Raw genomic sequence first — 23,602 nt, forward strand, 5'->3', positions numbered from 1 at the left:
AGGTCCAAAGAAATGGAGTATCTTTTCTTGTAAGGATGATTAGAGGTTGTACTAAAGACGAAAAACCATTGATAAATCGTCGATAGAAATTTGCAAAACCAATAAATGATTGTACCTCTTTCAACCGAGTAGGGACAGACCAATCGGTGATTGTCGCTACCTTGCATGCATCCATTGTGATTCCAGAGGGTGAAATCACATAGCCGAGGAATTCGACAGAGGTCCGATCGAATTCACATTTCTCACTTTTGGCGTAAAGTCCATGTTCTTGAAGTTTGGATAGGACCAATTGGACGTGTCAGGTGTGCTCCTCTATGTTGGAAGAAAAAACTAAAATGTCGTCAAGGTAGATCACCACGAAGTGATCGAGATACTCCCGAAATATATTGTTCATCATGTGTTGAAAGACCGCAAGGGCGTTGGTGAGACCAAAAGGCATCACCTTGTACTCGAAATGTCCATAGCGTGTTCAAAATGTTGTTTTCCACTCAGCTCCTGGCTTGATACGCACCAGATTGTAGGCTCCCCCCGAAGATCGATTTTGGAGAAGATACGCCCGGTTCGAAGTCGGTCAAGAAGTGTTGGAATTAAAGGCAAGGGGTAACGATTACGTATCGTAATTTTGTTGAGACCCCGATAATCCACAAATAGGCGTAATGAGCCGTCCTTCTCGACAAATAATATTGGGGCTCCAGCTGGTGATTTGGAGGGTTGAATGAAGCCCTTGGCGAGGTTTTCATCCAGATATGTGCGAAGGGCCTCGAGTTTGGGTTCAGATAGCCCATAGATGGGCCCAAATGGTGGGTGTGCACCATCTTGGAGTTCAATTGGGCAATCATAGGGGCGATGTGCCAACAACCGGTCTGCATTTCGCTTTTCGAACACATCCAAAAAATCGCTATATCTTGCGGGCAAATTGGTGACAAGAGTAGGGACGTCCTGTGACACAATGGGCACAGAAGTGACCACGCTAGAATCGGCCACAACGGAATCGGCAACGTCGGAGACTAAGTTGAAATCAGAAGAATGTGCACCCAAGCTAAAAGCAGCCCCCACACAAGTAACAATGTTTGTGGAAAGGGCCCGTGCTGGTGTTTATGGAAAAGTGATGGACCGGCTACACCAATCCACCATTGGATTGTGTGTTTCCAACCAGGAGAGCCCTAAAACAATCGGATGACGAGGGGTTGCAATGAGGTAGAATGTTAATACCTCCTGGTGGAACCCAACTTGAAATACCAACGGGACAGTGGCTTTGGTAACCACGTACAACATGTCATCCACGTACAGAAGGAGTATCAGGAAATCACCTCCGTCAAATTTCTTCACAAACACGCAGTGATTAGCTTGGGTTTTGTGGTACCCTTGATCGATCATGAAGGAGTCGAACTTCCGGTACCATTGCCAGGGGGCTTGCTTCAATCCATATAAGCTCTTCTTCATCCAACACACCAGGTGCTCCTTCCCTTTCTTCTCAAATCCTTCTAATTGATGCATGTAGATCTCTTCTTCGAGGTTGCCATGTAGGAATGTCGTCTTGACGTCCAGTTGCTCTACCTCGAGGTCCATGCTTGCCGTTATGCCCAATACCGTCCGGATGGATGTCATCTTTACTACCGGGGCAAAGATCTTGTCGAAATCCACTCCTTTCTTCTACTGGAACCCCTTCACCACGATCCGGTGTCGTGAAGTACAAAAGATTCACATTAAAAGTCTACAATAAGATAAATATGTAACAAAAATAAAATAAACCTTTATGATGTTTTATACATAAAGACAATATTAATAACAGACTATGATAATATTATACAATATATGTAGAGGCAAAAATATATATTATATTACATGGACAAGAGAGGACTTGAACCAATAAACCCTACCTTATAACACTTTAAGGTTATCATTTAGCCTATACTTATAATTTATAAAATATATGTTAATTTATTTGAAGTAGTATTTTATAGTCTAAACCATGTAATATAATACATGCACACCATATAGCAAATTACATGGGCAAAAGAGGACTCGAACCAACAACCTTAAACTTACAACATTCAAACCTTACCATTTAGACTATGCTTGTAATGTGTAGAAATATGTGTCTTCTTTTTATTTGAAGTAATATTATATGGTTTAAACCATCAAACGTGCTACATGTGCACCATATAGCACACATGCAAGAGCCTCTTTGCATGTGCGCCACATGGCCCACATGTAGAACCATCTCTTCCCTATAAAAGGAGAAGGAAGTCTAAACAAAAGAAAACCAAGAAATAAGATGGAAATGATTATATTGGATCTAGAGAAAGGTATTCTTAAAAGAGAAAAGAAGAACTAGCTTGGTGGTGGTAGTCCTCAACTCGCAACGGAAGGGCGGCTTTTGAGTCTTATACTTGTCAAGAGATTGAAGGGAAGACTATGGTCTACCATCAAGAAAGAGAAGAGTGATTACCTTGGAGACGATGCTCGTAATCATTTTGTAACTCATTCATCAAATAATTATAAGTTTCTTTCATTCCTTCAAATATCATTCTATATCCCATCTTGTCATATCTTGTTGATCTCTATTTACTCTATCTCTACTCTTTCGTCTCTTCCGTCCATAATCCCAGTGATTCCTTCCTCACTTTCACGATATCTTTTGTCTATGCAACGGTATGCTTCTAGGCGAGCCACGCCACGACACCGGGCTTTGTATCTTGGTGGATTTCTAGCGTCTCCCAGTTTCACGTAGTTTGTTCCAGAGTGCCCTCTTTCCTTTCGGCAACTCCGTCAATTTGTATGTGTAGTTCTCATGCAGGGAATCCATCTCGTCCTGCATGGCACTCAACCACTTGCGGGTGTGGGTGTCTTTCTTTGCTTCTTCGAAGCTTTCCAACTCCCCCTCATCGGTTAGCAATACGTGCTCTGGATCTGAAAATCTCCGGGGGGTTCTTCTCTCTCGGGGAGGATATCTCCGACCTTGTTTTTCGACAACCAATTCCTCTGCCTGTTCCTCATCCGAATATGATTCGGGATCTTGTCCGGTTCTGGTGTCTTCTTCTTCTTCTTCGGTCAGTTCGGTTTCTTGTCCGAATTCGGCCGGTTCTTCGAGTGACAATCTGTTACCGGCTAACTTTCAGTTTTCAACCGAGTAGGTTCTTGTGTCCTCAAACCTATTTTCATTGGATGATCCGAAGTTCTTCACCTTCTTCTCCGACTCCAAGTCGGCAATGGTCATGTCTTCCATGAAGACTATATCCTGACTTCAGAACACCTTCTTGTCGACCAAGTCCCACACCCGGTACCCGAACTCATCATCGCCATATCCAAGGAATATACATGGCGTGGACTTCGGATCCAGCTTTGCTCTCTTGTCCTTTGCGACATGCACATATGCGAGACAGCCAAACACCTTTAGATGCTGGTAAGATACATCTTTACCGGTCCATACTTTCTGCGGTGAGTCTCCTTCCAAGGGTGCCGAGGGTGAGATGTTAATCACGTACGTTGTCATCATTAGCGCCTCAGCCCAAATGTCTTGGGTAACTTTGCATGTGCTAGCATGCTTCAGACTCTCTTCATTATGGTTTGGTTCATCCGTTCGGCCAGCCCGTTCAACACCGGCGTCTTCAGCACAGTGAATTCGAGTTGGATTCCCTTCGACCGGCAATGCTTCTCGAACTGCCCCCGGTATTCTCCTATGTTATCTGCTCGAACCGCCTTCAGCTTCCAACCGGTTTCTCTTTCCACTCTCGTGTGGAGGTCCTTGAAGACAGACATCACCTGATCCTTTGTCGTCAACGGTGAGACCCACATCTTCCAGCTATGGTCGTCTATGAACATCACGAAGTACTACGATCCGGCATGTGACTTTGTGTTGACTTTCATTCTTAACCGAAGGAGCATCTTCCACGGTTCATTTCATGGTAGTAAACCTCACACTATAAAAAATTTGCCAATAGTGCCTTACATTGCATAAGAGGATCTACCAAACCTAAACCCCCTTGAGAGGTTGGCACTATAATAGTTTTCCAAGCTACCTTCGGTCTAACATTCTTAAAATCAGTAGAACCCCATAAGAAATTTCTAATCAACCGTTGTAACTTTGACAACAAAGATCGGGAGAGAATAACCAAGAGGACAGAATATACCACATTGAGGAGTAATACTTGATTAGAAATAACTAGCCTCCTCGCCAATGATAAACTCTTAGTACTCCAAAATATTAATTTTTTCCTCAAAGAAATCAATAACGGTTGAATATGAGCTTCTGGGGGAAGATTAATTCCCACTTGACATCCTAAATATCCCACTGGAAATCCTTTTGGTACCCAACAAAATCCAACATCTGGACACCAAGTAGGAGTAAGACCTTCCCCAACCCAAAATCCCACTGACTTGTGCCAATTAATAATGGCACATGATGCATCACAGAAATCATGGATCACATTTTGCACATTACAAAGATTTCTGTCATCTCCTACAACATACAATGTTGTGTCATCTGCAAATTCACAATCTAACCTCCTCCAGACCTAGCCACTGTATACCCTTAATAGATGACTTATTCTTATACAAGAATGCACTAAAGGCTTCTCCTACGAATAGAAATAAATATGGAGCCAAAGGACATCCTTGTCTCACGGATCTAGTAATTGGAAAATTATTACCTAGTGCTCCACCAACAAGAACTCGACTAGATGCTGAAGTATATAATGCAAAAACATCCTTAATATAATATAATCACCTGGAATACCTATACGACCCATAACCTCATATAAAAAAATCCAATCGACTTTGTCATAAGCTTTCTCAAAATCCAATTTAAAGCAATATTGCTAAGTCTTGTTTTGTTTCTTCCGCTATTGCTATCATCTCCCAAAACATGAAAATATTATCAAAGATACTCCTTTCCTGTATAAAGCCCGTCAGATTCTTATGTATACTATGTGGAAGAAAAGGTTGCAAACGAATAGCTAATAATTTAGCATAAACTTTATATACTGTATTTAAAATAGTTATAGGCCTCCATTTCTTAATATCATCCACCACACCTTCTACCTTTGGAATCAAATAAATCATTCCTTCATTCCACTCAATAGGCATCCTTCCCAAATGAAAAACCTCTTGTAAAGCGGCTGTGAAAGCATCGGCTATATCATCCCAATACTCTAAAAAGAATTCTAGTGATAATCCATCATTTCCTGGGCATACATTCTTCCCAACAGCCACTAGTGCAGCTCTTGCCTCTGTAGAAGAGATTTCCTTTACCAATGATTCAGCCATCTCATATGAGACCTTATGTTCCAAAAAATCTAAAACTTTTTTTCTTTTTTGAATTTGTTGATCCGAAAATTGTTGGGTTGTAAGTAGATTTTTATAAAAGGTCGTGGCAATGTCCCTCATTTCATTCGTGTCCTTTGTAATAGACCCATCTTCCCTTTGTAGCTGTCTCATACAATTACCTAAATGAACACCTTTATGATGTGCGAAAAAATCAGAATTCACATTCTCAGCTAATCAAGTCCACTTTGCAACAATAGCATGAAACTTTGTTTGAAATATCTTGTCTTCTAAACATATTAATTCATTTCTTATGTGACCCAACTCCAATTCAACCCAAGCTGCATGTGGGCATTTTTCCTGAAAATGTTGAAGAGACCTCAAAGCCCTCCTATTAGCAGCCATTCTCAACTTACATTGCTCCACGGTCTTACATACTTTCAATCTCAAAAATTTCGAAGTACCTTGAATAGCAGAGTTGACCCTTTGCAAGACATTTATAACAGATGTATTTTGCCATTTCCACATCTATAAAATATCATGCCTAAAGGATGTATCCAAATAAATCCATTTCGGAATACAACCACAACTATTGTTATGATATGGTTGTTTTCCAACCACCATAATCACAGGTGCATGATCAGAGAACAAAGATCCTGATATAATACCAATTTCCCCACCCTTTCTGACAAAAAAATCATCAATGTATATTCTGTACAAACGAGATAGATTTACCCCTTGTTGTCTTCTATCTTATCAAGAGAAATTTAATGAATCTTTTAACCGACCAAAAGATGTAACATGCCATGCATCTTGCAATCTGAATGATAAACATAAGCGTTCCCAAGTTACCAACTCAGTTGCACCTATCAAAGCATAAGAGCCTCCAATCCTATCACTGAAATCCTCGATCATAGTAAAATCACCTACCATACACCAATGATCCACTAGCGGTAAATCCGATCCTATCTTAAACCAAAATTCCTTTCTAACCCCTCCTGCATTTGGAGCATAAATATTAAGAAAGCCCAACTTAAGGTCTGAGACCATTAAGATGATATATTGAGCTCTTCCCTCAACCAATATACGACAATCTAACACCTATTGACTCCATTTCTCTACTAAGGCTGTACATAAACCTCCATGTTTATTTTGATTGCCAATCACAGGAATCCAATAGTATTTCCAATTTCCTTTTAACATATTCCCATATGTATCTATTCACTTATCCGATAGATGAGTTTCTTGTAAACATATCATAGCACAAACTCCCACATTAAACTTATGCAACTCTTGACGGATTCTACCCTTAAATTTCTTACTAAGAGCCCCTCCAAGCCCTTGAACATTCCATGACAAATTTTGGAATTTATTCATAGCTTAACAAAAGTTGCTTACTAACCTTAGTTCTCCCATCCATTGTTGACTTTTTAAACTTGCAATCCTTATTGCTTATTTTCAATCCCTTGAGGGACATCTTATTTGAGTATGAAACCATACTATGTTTCTTTGCATGATGCATGAATCGATTAATCATAATATTTCTATCCACTACTTTATTAAGAGTACTATGTACAATTGCCGCATTTGTTTCTTGATTAATGTGGTGATTAGAATTAAACCCACTTTCAAGATATTTGGCTTTCGACCTAGTTATATGCCCATTGTAGTTATGGGTATTCTCCCTTGACGAGTGACAAATTTTAGCACTCACAATTTGTAACAAGTAACCTCTTCCCCACTTTTTTCCACATTAGAGTCTCCCTTAAGGATTGTGTGACTTAATTTTCCTCATATACAACTAATGGCAAGGTTTCATCTCCCTTCATCCCTAAACCTTCATCATCATGCATCAAGGTATGATTATCCTTGGGATGAGCCTCGCCCACCAAAGAGTCTAATAAATTATTACCTCTTATGTTCATTGAAGAATTAGAAAGGTCAAGATCTATAATATGCTCCATATTATTTTTATGTTTGGTAATTGAAGCTCCATCTACCTCCTCAACCAAGATAGCATCTCGTGGTAGTGTTTGTCTGAGATTACCAATTGGTTCAAATCTATTTCCTATTGGCACCCATTTATTGGAAAGGTTCACATTCTTTGCAAAAAGGCCTTTTCCCTTTCTCACCATAGTCCAATCCTCCTCTCCTTTGGTAGCCCCCTTTTCCTTAAATGTTTCATTACTATTCCCATGTGACGCATTCTACCACGTACAATCTTTTGCCATATTCCCAATTTGCCAACATTTAAAGCATTGATTTGGCAATCCAGCATATGTAATATTTTGCACTTGCACTTTGCTGCCAATCAATGGCAGCAATCGAATTGACGAGGGAAGAACCATATTACTATGACCTAACAACCTCACTATTGGTGTATTTTGATTTTTTGCATTAAACCTCTCAATTTCTACATCCTCATCCAGAATTTTGAATTATTACGAAACTTGAGCTCAAGGCACTTTTCTCCCATGGCACCCGCTGCATCACATTACTAGTGAGAAAACCCCATTTTCAAATTTATGGTCCATGTTTTTTATGCCCATCTCTTTAATTGTTATTTTCATAATTTCCTCTCTTCAATTGTTATATCTTCCTCAAATGTATTTGAGCTTGAGTACTTGGCCTCAGGGTGCTTGTTATTGAGTATTATCTATAATTAAGGAATATAATTTTAACAATAACCTTTGTGCCTTTTTCCGTGCTCCAACAAAGGAATGTATTGGACAAAGATGGGTTCACCCCATACTAATAGTGGGCTTAACAAAAGAGGACAAGTTGATAAATAACTTGATCGACAAGCTCACTTTTTCAAGGTGGGTGGTTCACATACTCTACAACAACGTCGTCAAAAGAGAGGAACTTTCTTTGAATATTACAAAGGAGACAAATTGGTAGACATCATTTGCAAGGAAACTCATTGGTGACTCACATATATGCCCAATAACTAATGGCCATATTCCCTAATGAAAGGCATATTAACTAGTTTCCTAGCCCAAGTCTCAATCAATACATGTAATCCCAAAGAGAAACAACTATGAAAGCACACTTGAGGTTGTGCAATCTCAACCTCAATGTTGATTGACGGTGGGTTCAATAATTGCCGCAACATGCCAAGTGTTGATGGTGAAAGAGGAATCAATAGTAAGGAGGCAAGCATGAGTAGGAACAAGCCCTTATATGTAAGCTAGGAGAAGGAAGGGAATAAAGTAGGATAATACAATGGAAAATGAGAACTACATAAAGACCCACAATTTGAGGATATTTGAATGGACTTATGATAAATCTATAGCTAGAATGTGTCCTAGATAGAGCATTGTCAACATTAGTAGGCTATAGTACAATATAAGTAAACTTGGTATGCCCAAAAGATATTGTTTGTTGATAACAAGTAATAAAATAATGTCATTGTCTACATTATCTGTTTGTTTAAAGAGAGATAGAACGATAGCTAGATGGACAGACATGCTAGTAGATAGATAGATAGATGCCTTTTTAACATCCATTGGAGACCAATTATGATAAGAGAGTGTGTGTGCGTGTGTGTGTAAGGACATTTGTGCTTGTGAGAAGAGAACATCCGAATCTAGAAAATACGTTGTGTAGTTCGAAAGGACATCCTTGCAAGTTGTGAGATGTGGCCCTACATTCTAAGTAATTGACAATCTCTTGTTGTGATTGACGACTTGTTCTGATGTTTTGTTCCAACACAAAAACAACAATGTAATATTATTGACATTTCTTCTAGTAAATATACTAACCACAATTCTAGTCATCTATAGAGATGTCAAAACGTCCATATGCTAGTGACAAAATTAAACCTAATATGTTATAACTTTGCCATTTTATTAATGTATAGAGCTTTAAAATGGTGAATTCCTATTGTTATTTGAAATTGGAAGAAGAATACGTAATCATTAATACTTTTTACAGAAATAAGAGGAAAATTTAAATGACAAAAGTGACTTGTTGTGGACAAAAGGAGGTGAATCAAGTTTCATGCCATATACAAAGATGTAGTCATACTTTGGATAAAAACTCATATACATGGACATGACCGATATTCAACAATCAATGCCATGTAAATTCCATGTAAGCCAATAAGATCACAAATGCATTCACTTGTGGATGGTATATACTAACACAGAAGTAGGATGACATATCCTCAATAGAGTTTTTGTAAGTGTGATAACTTCAAGTGTATATATATCCACAATCCTTTTTTTTAGTACCAATCAATGACATTCAAAAAGTTATTCATTTTAGACAATGCCATTTGAGACTACACATGTTTGTATGTGTCCTAAATCACTAAAGTATGTATAAGGTCATTTTTCTAATCCTTATCATTGCTATAGTAAACCAAATTTGGGTTGCCTTACAAGTATTCAAACTCAAAAGAACTTTAAAACATTCAACTTTATCAACAGACAACAATACGTACATAAACACTATTCGTTGAAATTTCATTTATCATATTAATGTGATTTGGGAACTCACAAAAAAAAGGTTCATTCAATGGGAAATTTGTGAATGGCATGGATAAGAAACTTTTTGAACATTGGCTGCGGGATCCACTTTTCACCCAAAAAATTGACATTATTGTTGGGTACACATTTGATAATTAATGGTTGTCCTTAATTAGATGACTTATCTTGCAACCAATATGTTAATTAGATCTATTTGGTACCAAGTAAAAAGTATAGCAAACATTTGATTAACAATGATCATTACACCATATAACCAATTTATATATATCCTACTACACAGACTGACTACCTTAAAACATGGTTTGGGTCTCACAATTCATATTATAGTTACTTGTAGAGTTTTGGAATTGTTTAGCTTGTTTTACTTCTTCTATATATGAATGTTTTTGTATAGAGCATTGACAGATTTTAATATGAAATAATGATCAAATTTGACATCTAAAACAATATCCAACTAAGGTCGAAAAGTTTGTCTAGAAAGAACACTACATATTTTGCATGGTTTGAAAGATACTATGTGCTTCCAAATTATCTCTTGTTGAAGTTATTAAAGTTTTAAAGGTTTGAAAAATGTATCCTCACTTTCATAAGTATGCATCACGAGTCCTTGTTTAACCCAATGGCCTACATGTTTCAAAAAGAATGTCAATTATAGGCTTATCATTGGAGCCTTTCATACTCTTTTCTATGCATTAAAAGATGGCATTCAATATGATGCCCATCGAGAACTCTCTTCTGCTTCCTTACATGATGATGAGAATGGTTAGATAATTTAAGGAAGTTTTCTTTTGTCTCAACAATTAATTGCTCTATTCAAAAACTAAGGAATCTCATGATGTGGCCCTTGCTCCATTGTGGGGGGGAATGCAAACCTATCAAATTGATATATAGAGTGAGAAAATCTCCCAAAGCAAGTATTAGTACGTCATTCTTTTCATTCCCATATGCTTTAAAGTAGTCTTACAATAACTTTATAACCTCAAGCTTCACACCAATGTGAGCAATTCCTAAAGGATAATGGCCTCACTTAAATAATAGTGAGAAAATCTAAATGTAGGCATGTGATTTAATTGATCAGATAATCGTATCTCTTATGTACAAAAGAAAAACATGTGTACATCAATTGATTGCATGACAACATTATTTGATTCTTTTATGCAGGGGTTTTGATATTTTGATGAATATTAAAAACATGATCGTAATGTTGGTACTACATGTTTATGAGTAACAACAATCTCTTAGTATGTTGATACAAATGTGATAGAAAATATGCATGATTTGTATATCCAATTAATCTACTCATTTTCCCCCCTTGATAAATTGATATAATTGTGTTTGACAAATATCGAGCAAATCTAGTCTAACTTTTCTCTTTTAAAACATGTTGATAGAAAATGAAACCCTTGTATGAGATTATTCGCCTCAACATTTTTATTTGAAAAAATAAAATTTAGAATATGGTATGGTCCACCAAGGGAAAGAGCTCACCGAAGATTCCCACCCGAGCGCACAATGTGGTCCTCACAACGATATCATGAATTTTGCACCAATAAATAAATATAAGAGATGTATGTAGCTGCAAGTTTCTAGGTGTTGTTCCGTCATCAATAATTTTCAATCTGAACAACTTCCATCAAAAGGCCACCATACAAATAGAGGATGCAATAATTCCAAGGTTTGGTACAAAGAAAGAACGAACGTTTCAACATCATGACTCGCTATTGTTACCACACGCAAAGGTTTAGAAAGCGACAAGTACTTGACTTTGTTGCGTACATCTCATTGTCTTGTTGACACATCTTTCTTGTTGGAAGAATAAAAGAAAAATTACGCCTTGATTAGACGTTCAATGTTCTCATAATGAATTATATGATTAAATAAGACTTTCATGTCATGATATAATCCTTTAAAAAGGCAAGAAACGTGTGTAGGTGTTTGTGTGTGTGTGAGAGAGAGAGAGCTTTTGAAAGAGAATAACATGAGAAAGAAGGGTCACCTTTTCATTTTTATAGTTAGTTGCTCATGCAAACGGAGCCTTATGAATGAAAAGAGGGGACAAGAAGATGGGCATCTAATAAGGAAGCTTGAACTCTATATTTTCTAAAGATGTATTTTTCCATGAGAAGACGACAAGCATGCTTTATAAATTGAGATCATGCGCTACTTTTAACCATAGCCATAATGGCGCGATTTCAGAAAACAATAAAAGGATTCCTTGAACACACCTTTGCCAAGCTGGAAAGTTGATCGAATACATGCATACGTATGTTCGAGGGTATTAATGCGGTATGTTCTCGTTTATTTAAGTTGAACAAACATACATGAGCCACATAAAAGTGTGTGCGTTTCTATCATTTGCTAATGAGCAAGGTGGGATAGAATGATCAACTACTTTCCTTTTATTTGCAATCCACGTGATCCTTGGTTATACATAAATTTGTTTGTGTGATTAAAATTACCTTTACTTGTATGTATGTGATATTGCAGATGGTCAAGAAAGCCGAATACAAAATGAGGTAGATGCATTGCATATTCAGAGGCAGCCATATATTTGCATCGATTGCTTTAATTGCATTGACAAGTACATTGAACCGTCTTTCTTTATGGAAACAAGGTCTTATCAATGCATGTAGAAAACCAAACTTGTTAAGAAAATTCGAAACAAGTGTAGAGTTATTCTTACATTTGAATACTATTGTGGACAAATTTATTGTTTCAATCATGTTATTCTGCTAAATAGGATCGAATGCCAAAATAATATAAGAAAACGGAAGCACGAATGCTAACAATTTGATACTTTTTCCTCTCTTGAACCAAACTTTTTTTCTCGCCCTCAAACCACCCATGAGTCATACCTTTGTTTGTCTCATCAATCGAAATCATCGAAACCAAATGGTTGTGCATGTTATGGGTATGCGGTCAATTTATGGGAAAGGACAAATTGCTTGTAAGGGTAACACAAGGGGGATCAAATTCCTAGGTAGAAAAAGGTCATATGATATGTATCGAAGCAAAGTTCAGGAGATTATTGATAAAATAATTTAACAAAACAGGAATAAATGGCTTTAGCTTCACCTTTGCATATTCATTGTCATGATGATACTCAAACAAGTACCCATGAAAAGGCAATAGGAAACACAACCACCTTCACTGTCATTTTTAATATTTCGTCTTCTTCTTCTTTGTCATATGTGTGGGAGCTTGGATCAAATTGCACAAATCACATTAGGATTCAATGAATTTTTTTCCACTTTATCTTTTCGAGGCCTCTCTTGTCTTTTTCTTTCGAGAACGCTCCTCCCTATCTCTTCTCAATGAGCTTACCAAACCCCATTGCTCTCGGCTTAAGACATGTCAACCCATCACCCCCCAATGTTAACACGATTTTCCGTAACATTTTCCTCACCATACCACACTACACACAAATCTCTAGCTCAATATACTCGACAATTGTGTCAAGCGCAAGAGGGTCAATATATATATATATATATACATCTCCACCTATGTGTCGGTGTCAATGACATGCAGCTATTGACAAACAAATACTGCATGAGGCAAAATATTTGCTATTAGACCAAATGTTGATGGGTTGAAACTGATGGTAGCGAGAAAAAAAATGCATGTCAACATAGCATATAATTTTAGCAAGGGTGACCAACTTAGTCTTCAGGAAATTGGCCACCGACGTCCCATGAGAAAAATGCATGTTTTTTTGGATGTCTCTATTCTTGACCTCAAATTTTGTCACTATCGCTATTTTTAGAATCATTGTCATCATTCTCTTTTGGGCCTCAAAACACGACTTTGCAATTAGTTTATTAATATTATTATCGAAATTTATATTCGTCATATTCTTTTGAAGTGCGTCAAAAACCTTTTTATCATGTGAATGTTAACATTACTAAATGTCGGCGAAAAATCCTCATAATACTTTGGGGGAGGGGGGGGGGGGGGGGGGGAGGAGCCATTTCTTTTATCATCCCCAAATACTCCTTGCTTCTTGTTATTTCACCAAAAGGCCAATTGGTTCAAAATCCCCCCTCCCTCTTTCCCCTTCCCTCGAGCAACGATTTTCACAACATAACTTAAATTCCAACAGAAATTTATCCAAATGCCGCACAAGTTTTTCTCTATCTCATCAAACGGCCATAAGTTCTTGTCATTTTCGCCCCTTGGTTGTCACTCTCCGGTGCTTTCCGGCTACAGTCATACATACTATACATACATGGTAGTTGAATCACCATCCGAACCAAAAGTAAAAGAGGTTCCCTTATATGTGCCATTATGAACGAATCTCATGTGGCTAAAAAGAAGGCATAGATCTGAACCCACCCCTTCCAACGTGTCTCAAAATGATATGGTTCTGTTATTCGAGCAAATTAAGACCTAAAATTATATTCATTTCGCTGCCCCTCCCTCCCATGTGTCTCAAAAATGATATGGTTCCTCTGTTATTTTGAGCAATTTATAACCTAAATTATTCTCATTTCATCACTCCCTCCCCTCCCCAAAATTATAACCTAAATTGCACGAATTATAAGTTCCTAAATTATACTCGTTTCATCGACCCCCTCTTCCCAAGTGTCTCAAAACAATATGGTTATGTCACTTGAGCAAATTATAGCCTAAATTATACTCTTTTCATTTGCACTCCCCCCCCCCTTCATGATCCTCTCTCTCTCTCTCTCTTTCTCTCTCTCACACACACACACAAACACATTATGGGGCCTTCTGGAATTGAGCAAAGCTCAAGGGCATCTATGGTGGAAATAAGCAAAACATGGGGGGGGGGGTTACTCATTCTTTTTTCTTCATAAAACCAAAAAAAAGGAATAAATAAGAAATAAGAAATAAGAAATAAGAAATAAGAAATGAGAAATAAGAAATAAGAAATAAATGGTAAATAAATAAATAATACATAAATAAATGGTAAATAATAAATAATAAATAATAAATAATAAATAATAAATAATAAATAAATGGTAAATATATAAATAATACATAAATAAATGGGAAATAATAAATAATAAATAATAAATAAATGGTAAATAATAAATAATAAATAATAAATATATTTTTTTCCCCGTATTCTCAAAGTTTGTATGATTCTTTTTCAAGAAAAAACAAAGACAAAGAAAAGAAAAGGCAGGAACAGAGAAGGAAAAACAGAGGGAGGTGGGAAGAGAATGATTTCCTTTTCTTAGTTTAAATCCTCTTAGAGAAAAACAGGAGAAAAGAGTAAAAAGACAAACAGACAGACAGACAGAGCTTCCATGGAAGCTTTGTAGGAGCATTTAGAATACTCTGTTCTATTTTTGTTGCTTTATTTCTGCGGGCCCTCTCCCCTTGAGAAACCTTTTTCTTTCTCTGCATACAACCCCATTAGAAGTAAAAGAAAAAGAAAACAAAAAACAAACAAAACAGAAAAAATTAGAAGACAATAAAATATTTGTAGGAAGCTTTGCTTCAGAGCAATATGTTTTATACCTCAGTTTTTTATTTATTTTTAATTAGCTTCAATCAAATCAATCAAAAAGTTTCAAAACTTTACGCTCTCTCTTTTTTTTTCGCTGTTATTTTCCAACAACAAAAAGATTAAAACAAAAAGAAATATCATTATCTTCCTGTATTTTTCCTTTTATTTCTTTGGTGTGTCAAAACCATGTGCACACAATTAGTAATGCCCATTTCTTCATGAGAATGAGAATGATGATGAGAGAGGAGGAGGAGGAGGAGGAGGAAGAAGAAGAAAAAGAAGAAGAATGATGATGATGATGATAAAGATCTCTTTTCTGTGTGTTGCTCTTCTCTCCATCCATTGATGCTCTCTCCCAGGTATCCCTTTATTTTTCTCCCCAAATCTCTCTCACTTTTTGCAAGCTTTTGTATACATACATAATACATACATATAATCTGTCTGCATATACACGTACATACATATATAACGTTATCTTATTTATTTATTTTTGGATTAATCCCCTGCAAAATCTCTGTGTCATCTTCTATTTATTATTATTTTATTTTAAAAATTTCTTCATAAATGAGCTTTTTGCTTTTGATTTGGAGAGCGTCAGTCAGCTCTAAAAATCAAACGATTCTCTTATTTAAGGTCTAGGTTTGGTCCCTTTCATTTTAATCATATGGAACCATGCATTTTTATGGAACCCCATTATTTGATTGTGATTCAATCAGCTTGTACTGTGAACCCCTTATGTTATTTTATGTATATATATGTATGTATGTATGTATAGTGGTCTCACTTTCTCAACATTCGTTGAAACCCATTATCATTTCTATTTTCTTCTTTTTTGATGTGATTGTGAGCTTATTAAACCCAATTTATGATTATGTATTATAATAGTCATGTACATCGGCTCATTTTTAAGCTATCAATAGCTACAACTAGGTTATTGAATTCCTATAATTTTTTCTGTGTTGAAAAACTTCTTCAAATGAGCTCTATCTGAATTGGTTCCTTTTGCCTTAAATTATGAGTCTCTTATTATCAAGAATCTGTTAATTTTCTTTCGTTTTTGATCAAGTCCATGTATTTTATACTTGTTGTCACTCTTTGCAAGACTTATTTGAAAGACATTTATTTCATGATTGTTTTGCCTATCTTTGCAATTTGAAATCCATTTTGCAATTTTAACATGATGATTGTTTTGTGAATTTGCAAAGCTTATTTGAAAAATAATTATATGATGATTGTTGTCCATCTCAGTATGCGATAAATCAACCATTATTGAGCTCTCAATAGTAGGGCTTATTGAATTCAGCCATTGTTTGATTGTGGTCAATCTGAGCTCTTAAACACTAGAGATTATGGAACCCATTATATAGTTATGTACAATAATGTCTCTGAGCTCATAATTCTAGAATCTTATCGAACTATTATGCTGTAAATAACAAAACATTTTGGCATTGTGGAATCACGTTTTCTTGCTGGCTTCTACCATATACTACTCTAGAAAGAAAAGGAGGATGAAAGAAAGATGTATATTAATTATCTCTAGGAGGCCAAAGTGGCCAATTAGACCCACGAAGAGGTTAGAACTGAAATGATGGGTTGGGCTATCTATGAGAACACCTAACAGCAATCAAAAGAAGTGAACACAATACTCAGACTAGAGATACATTGAACATATTCTTACCACATGTTTGTGGATCCCATGTGTAGAGGCATTAGATTAACATTGAGAACATATGTTCTGCGGCTTCTGTTATCATCAGTTTACAGCGAGAATCTGTATAATGGTACCGTATTAGTCTTAATGGATTTTTGTACAATGCAATGTTCTGGATTCTTCAACAGCCACGGTGATATATCACTGATTTCAGAGAGGGAGAGAGAGAGATTTGATACAACAATATAATAATATGTATGTAATGTGTCACTTCAACAGATTCACATCCTTCCTGCATGTTGTGCGTCCTTTCGTCAAACACAATGGTGACTTGACAAGGCTCATTACTATTGGATTGACATTACAAGAAACTAGCAGATATGGTACAAAATGACACAATGTCTACATCAAGCAAGTGAACAGTGGTATAAGGATCTAATAATAGTGGCAAGTAGTTTTTTTACCAGAACATTTTAAGCAATCTACAGACATTGCCTCTTGAGGATCAAAGACAGTTGACATGGCAACTTATCTTCCACCTGGATCAAATGTCAAAGGAGATACTATGCAAACGCTCTATCTTATGAATCCGAGCTATGCTGGATATACTGATTCGCCAAATTCGGGAAACATGGTTCTTGTCGGATCAGCTTCAAATCCAGTGGGCAACATTAGTCAAAATCATCAGCAACAGAGTTATATGGGCTTTTCGCTCCCTCCTCATGTGTCTCAGCAGTCTCACACGATGACAACCAACATGAGTCATCAAAATGTGTCCTCAGAGATGTTCACAAATTGTGGCAATAGCCAAGGATATAGTTGGAATGGTGGGAATGAATTAATGTTCATACCCTCTAGTGACATGAGGGAGGAGAATCAGTCTCTGGCAACCAGGCTGAGTTCAGTAACTCCATCTGGGCAACACTCTGCTTCTGGATTAAGGAATATTTCTCAAGAGTCTTTCCAGGATCAACAAGTGGCGTTCATTCCTAGTGGGATTACTCTGTCAGAGGGCATGCAAGCACCTTCAGGTGCTGGCCAGATCCTCTCTCTCTCTCTTTCTCCGCAACCGTCTATGATTATAAATCAGTTGCATCATCATCCCTTCCCTGTCCAACAGTCGGACTTGGGACTCAATAATGGTGCTGGTTTTGCTGATATGATGACGGGCACAGAGGGCTACCCAGCTAAAGGGGAGAGAATGTATTCTAACCAATGGATGATGGCAGAGGGAGGTTTGAGCTCGTTGAGGATTTTTCCTAATGTTTTAGTCTCTAATTTCCAAGACCATCTCATTGGTAGCAGTGGCGGTGGTGCCATGGTGGCAAACAGTAGACACGTTAATGGTATGTTCTCAACCTCTTCCCCAAAAGCTGATATCTACAGTTCAAAGTATCTCAAATGTGCACAAGAGCTTCTCAATGAGGTGGTGAGTGTCGGAAAGGATGCAAAAGACAGCATAAATCCATCATCAAAGGCACATTCTTGGGCCACGCCGACCTCTTACGAAACCACATCTTTTCAAGACAAAGACTCAGTAGAAACTAATGGGAAAGATGGAGTTGCTCCCATGGCTAGCTGGGTCACTGAAAAAGATGTAGTTCCTTGTGTCTCCGTTGTGGCTAACAATACTGTGGGAATTCCGAACCAGAATGTTGAACAAAACATCGAACTTACAACAGCCGAAAAACAAGAGATTCAAATGAAGAAGTCAAAGCTTATGACCATGCTTGATGAGGTAAAATTATTCCTATACTTGTACATCAAACTGATTATCAGTTATCTCTTAATTCTTTGTCTAGCAATAGATTCGTGTTACTAATGATGGGGAAAGGTTCATATGAAGTGAAAACCACCACAAAAGAATGTTAATTTACTAGATGCCATGTGGACAATGTAGTGCTTACAAGCACTTATTTCTCAAAAAGAATGTTCTGTATGGGTAAATATGATGTTGAAATGCACTTGAAGAAAATCTGAAAGCTGTCCAGTACAAGCTCATGGTGTCAGTATTAAGAGAATCATATAGAGACGTTTTGTAGTATGGGCTCTAGTATCATGATATCGTTCAATAAAAGCAAGAGGTTCTCTATTACAAGATCGAGGGGAATGCATGTACTAAAAAGGTTGATGTCTGGGAGCTGAATCTTGTCTACTTATCCCTTGATATGACCACTTCAAAGAACATACCAACTCATTTGAGTAGAGTGATCATATTTATATGTACAAAAAAATTATTTTGCTGAAAACACTTTTCATATTCATCAGGTTGACCAAAGATATAGACAATATCATCATCAAATGCAAACTGTGGTGACATTGTTCGAATCAACAGCGGGGTTTGGCGCTGCGCGGACATATACCGCGCTTGCTTTACAGACAATCTCGAAGCATTTCCGATGCCTCAAAGATGCAATCCAAGGTCAGATTCGTGCCACTTGTAAGGCATTAGGAGACGAGGAGGTATGGGGAGGGCAAGGGAAGGGAGAGATATCAAGGTTACGCTTCATCGACCAACACTTGCGCCAACAACGTGCATTGCAACAGATAGGGATGATGCAACACCACCCTTGGCGGCCGCAACGTGGTCTTCCTGAGCGTTCTGTTTCTGTTCTTAGGGCTTGGTTGTTTGAGCACTTCCTTCATCCGTAAGATTCTTTTGCTTTATTTTTCTTTCTGTTATACATACATACATTCATACATACATACATACATACACACATGATATATATATTCATGCTTCCTCTTAAGGTTGGTTCCATGGTAACTTTTGTTTTCAGGTATGCTTATTATATAGATGTGTATATGTGCTTGCGTTGTAGACATAGATGCATGTAAATTTTTTTTTCTTTAAGCTTTCTTTGTGAATAGAGTCAAGGATTTGAATTAAGTGAACAAGTGGCTTAGTTAAATGAATGTTTGAGAGATCGTTTCTTGAGATGTGATTTTACTTCTTTATGTTTTCAATTGAGATTAACATGATCCTATACTATGTAATCCAGATGAACTACAGGTTTTCATTGACAAAAATTAATGTTGGAATGGTTGTGTTTTCAGATAAGATGAACTGAAAATTTTGAAACTTGATACAGGTATCCAAAGGATTCGGATAAAGTCCTTTTAGCAAGGCAGACTGGGCTCACCAGAAATCAGGTAAAATCCATAGGAATCATTGGTGGAAAATGGTATATACCAAAAGTAAAATAGTAAGAAATGCATAAAAAATAGTTAAAATGAAAAGCAAAAACTAAATTCCCAATACTTGCAAAATGCAAAATACGATAAGAGAGAATCCAAGAGATTGAACGCGAAAAGCAACAAGAGTTTGAATACAAAAGGCAGCAAGAGTTAAGACCATATATGGCAGCAAGGGTTATAATGTGAAAGGTAACAAGTGTTTGATTGCAAAAGGCAACAATAATTAGAATGAGAGAGGTAACAAGATTTGGAATGCGAAAAGCAGCAAGACTTGGAATGTGAAAGCAGCAAGAATTTGAATAAGAAAAGTAACAAGAGTTTGAATGCAAAAAGCAATAAGAGTTTGAATGCAAAAACAATAAGAGTTTGAATCCAAAAGAGTGTAGTTTTTCTGTTTTATTTTATTACTGGTGATAATGCATCCATTTATTACATTGTAGGTCTCAAACTGGTTTATCAATGCACGAGTTCGACTGTGGAAGCCTATGGTAGAGGAGATGTATGCAGAAGAGATGAGAGAATCTACAGAAGGTATAGAAGATGCTGATAATAACCCAAGTCAAAGTGATGGCGATGAGGGAGGAAGAAAAACTAATAAAAACAACTGTGCCATGCTTGATAGTTCTGGAAACAATGACCAGAACTCTTCCAAGTCATTGCTCCAAACAACATTGGCAGATCCCAAGAGTGAAGAATTCCTTGATATAAAGAAGAACGTCTTTGAAGAAAACGGAGGAACATCAGATGTTGTGATGATGATACACCAAGGAAACAACAATATGAAGCCACCAGAGAGCTTCTTATTTAATGAGAAACAGATCATGGGGCAAGGAGCAAAGAAAGCTCGGAATGGTGACAGTAATAATACGTCATCATTCTTATCACCTAATTTGAGCTCTACTACAACTACTACAATGACTACTAGTAGCCATGGAGGTTATAAAGCTGACGATCTTCATAGCGCTGAAATGCTCACAAAGCTAAGGACCGAAGATGAGAATACTACTACTAATAATAGGCATTTGGATATTGAATATGGTATGAATATGCCACAAGCTTCCATTCTCAATGAAGACGACCGAGGTCTCCGAGGATATGGCGTGTTCCAGTTGAGCGGGTTAAGCCGATATCCAAATGAAGACCTTGCAACTGAAAATTATGCATTAACTAACAATGGGGTGTCTCTGACATTAGGTTTACAACATAGTGATGGGTTGTCATTGTCGGGGAGTCCACAACCGTATTTGCAAGGAGGGCATGGCCACATGGATATGGTGATGAGAAGACAAGACGGTGTGTTGAATGCATCAAATTTTTATGGCATTCATGATGTGGCTACAGGGAACAATAGTGGGCAATGGCAGTTGCCACGAGGAAGTTTCAACTCATCACGATAAAAGTGATTAAAACCCGCAGGATCTATGACAATGAAATAAGACTTCCATATCCTAATCAATCATTTGGAGGTTCATTTAGTTTTTAAAAAACTAGACGCTAAACCCTAAACCTTAAATCCTTACTCCTGAACTCTTTTACCTCTCAAACCCTACTTTATCCTGAAATCCAAAACTTTCTGCCATATATATGCCTCCAAAATCCTGAACCTCTGAACTTTTTGTATCATATAAGCCTGAATTTTGATGTATAAACCTGAAACCCAAAACCCAAAATCCAAAACTCTTGAACCCAAAACCCAAAACCTACAACTTTATATCATATAGGCCTGGTTTATGAGGTAACCACAAAACTCAAAACCTTTCTCTTCCCAACACTAAACCCTAAATATTATACATTGTGAGCTGAAATTATAAGGTAAACCCTATAATCTTCAAGCCTTTAAAAGCTCTTCAAAGATGAACATATATATTAGCATATTTAACATTTTGAGGCTTAGTTACACTAGCATTTTTAATGTCTAGCGTGTAGTATTAATACATAGAACATAAAATGTCATAGTTGATCATGAACAGGTTGTTATATAGAGTTTTGTAACAATGTAATTATACTTCCTTTCTCCCCTTCCAATTGATTAGACTCTTGACTCCAAAGTCATACCAATACATATATATTAATACCATTTTGTCTTCACAACAGTTGGTTGTCAAGAAAGCGAGGATTCTCTCACGTCACATCTTTATCGATAAAAAAATTTGTCCATCATATAGATGTTCACTCAATCAAAAAGAGGGAGGAAAATCCCAAGTGCCAAGACTCCAGTGTACAGACTGTGAAATTTGTAACAATTATATTACTTCTAAGTTGAATGACCTTAGTATGTGTTTCTTCATTCTTTTTTTTATTTTTATTTTTTATGAGCTTGTGAGCTCTTTTTGTATATGTGAGGCTTCATGCCCCTTTTAACTACAAATGGCCTTATATATTGATAATGGAAAAGGCACAGATTTTGAGATTATAAATAAACATCTTTCATGAAAATTGATTTTGCATTGAAAATGTCTAATTTGATTCGATTTTTTTGCATGTTTTTCGATTCATTTTCTTTTTGTAAGTAGCTGGAGATCGCGCAATATATTTTGGAATTTTATGGTTAAAAAATCCTGTTTAAATTAAGCTAACATATTCAGTTTAATTTACAGCTGCAGAAGAAGACAAATGTATTGCCAAGATTCAACAATTTTCTTGACCAAAGCATGACGGTCTAATGTATAACATCAAAGGCTTGTTTTTATATGATATAAAAAAAACATCAGTGAATGAGAATTGTGGAATGCCAAGATCAAAATGTTAAAGCATTGAAATGCCATTAACATAGAAACTTTGAAATACCTCTGAATTATTCTTTACTGCCCAAATGCCCTTAATCAACCATGGAAGGAAAGAAAATGAGGATGAAATTAAGCATGTGTGATCGATTAAAGAGGGGATGGATCGACTGTATAATTCCTCAAGATGGTGTTGATTAAGGGGATCTGGGGGAAATAAAGAAATATTTGGAGTTTATGAAGAAGCTTAAATTTTCTGTTGATTTGTTCGACCCAAAGCTCTTTGATTTGGATACCAACCAACCAAATAATGCAAGTAGCAATCGACAACAATTCAGTTCGGCCCAAACTGGTTTTGGGTGTCTCAAACTCAAACCATTAAAAAACGAACCTTGAAATCATTTTAATGCAACACTATTTAGGGTTGGAACCATTGAAACCTAAACTGCGAAATAGATCCACAAACCTAGACCACTTAGTATCTTGTTTCTAAGGGGACAATTGACCACTTTCTATGTCTCTAAGGGGATAATTGACTGTATCTTGTTTTCACAGTTTGTAGTTTCTTCGTATAGAACTCTTCGAACTGAACTGAACCAAATCAACTATAGAGGAAGGTCTTAATACTTATCCCTCCTCTTTATATCTTCTTTGACAATAATGTAAAGCATTTCGATTTCGTCCATATAAATGAGGGCTCGTTATACTTCTCATCATGTCAATCCTCATGAATTGGCCCATAATACCATATTCGTCATGTGGAGAGAATCTAGAGAACATTAAAAAAATGATGTGA

General features: G+C 36.8%; 1 protein-coding gene across 1 annotated transcript; it reads left to right on the plus strand.

The window, feature by feature from the left end:
* Positions 1-17,405: 17,405 nt before the first annotated feature.
* Positions 17,406-22,373, plus strand: LOC147852071 (uncharacterized). The gene is made up of 4 exons (XM_087333811.1): positions 17,406-18,623; positions 19,154-19,533; positions 19,978-20,038; positions 20,524-22,373. Exons 1-4 carry the CDS (start codon positions 17,406-17,408, stop codon positions 21,478-21,480), a joined length of 2,616 nt encoding a protein of 871 aa, XP_087189937.1. The 3' UTR covers positions 21,481-22,373.
* The last annotated feature ends 1,229 nt before the right edge of the window (positions 22,374-23,602 follow it).

This window comes from Azolla caroliniana, unplaced genomic scaffold (assembly GCF_043228905.1).
Source record: "Azolla caroliniana isolate FFs.n. ecotype wild unplaced genomic scaffold, voAzoCaro1.0.p SCAF_18, whole genome shotgun sequence".
NCBI lineage: Eukaryota > Viridiplantae > Streptophyta > Polypodiopsida > Salviniales > Salviniaceae > Azolla > Azolla caroliniana.

Bases quoted from the DNA above. Each gene is read 5' to 3' on its own strand.
- LOC147852071 (XM_087333811.1), top strand. From the start codon at position 17,406: ATGGCAACTTATCTTCCACCTGGATCAAATGTCAAAGGAGATACTATG. The intron at 18,624-19,153 runs GTAAAATTATTC...CATATTCATCAG, and splicing joins TTATGACCATGCTTGATGAG to GTTGACCAAAGATATAGACA. The intron at 19,534-19,977 runs GTAAGATTCTTT...AACTTGATACAG, and splicing joins TTTGAGCACTTCCTTCATCC to GTATCCAAAGGATTCGGATA.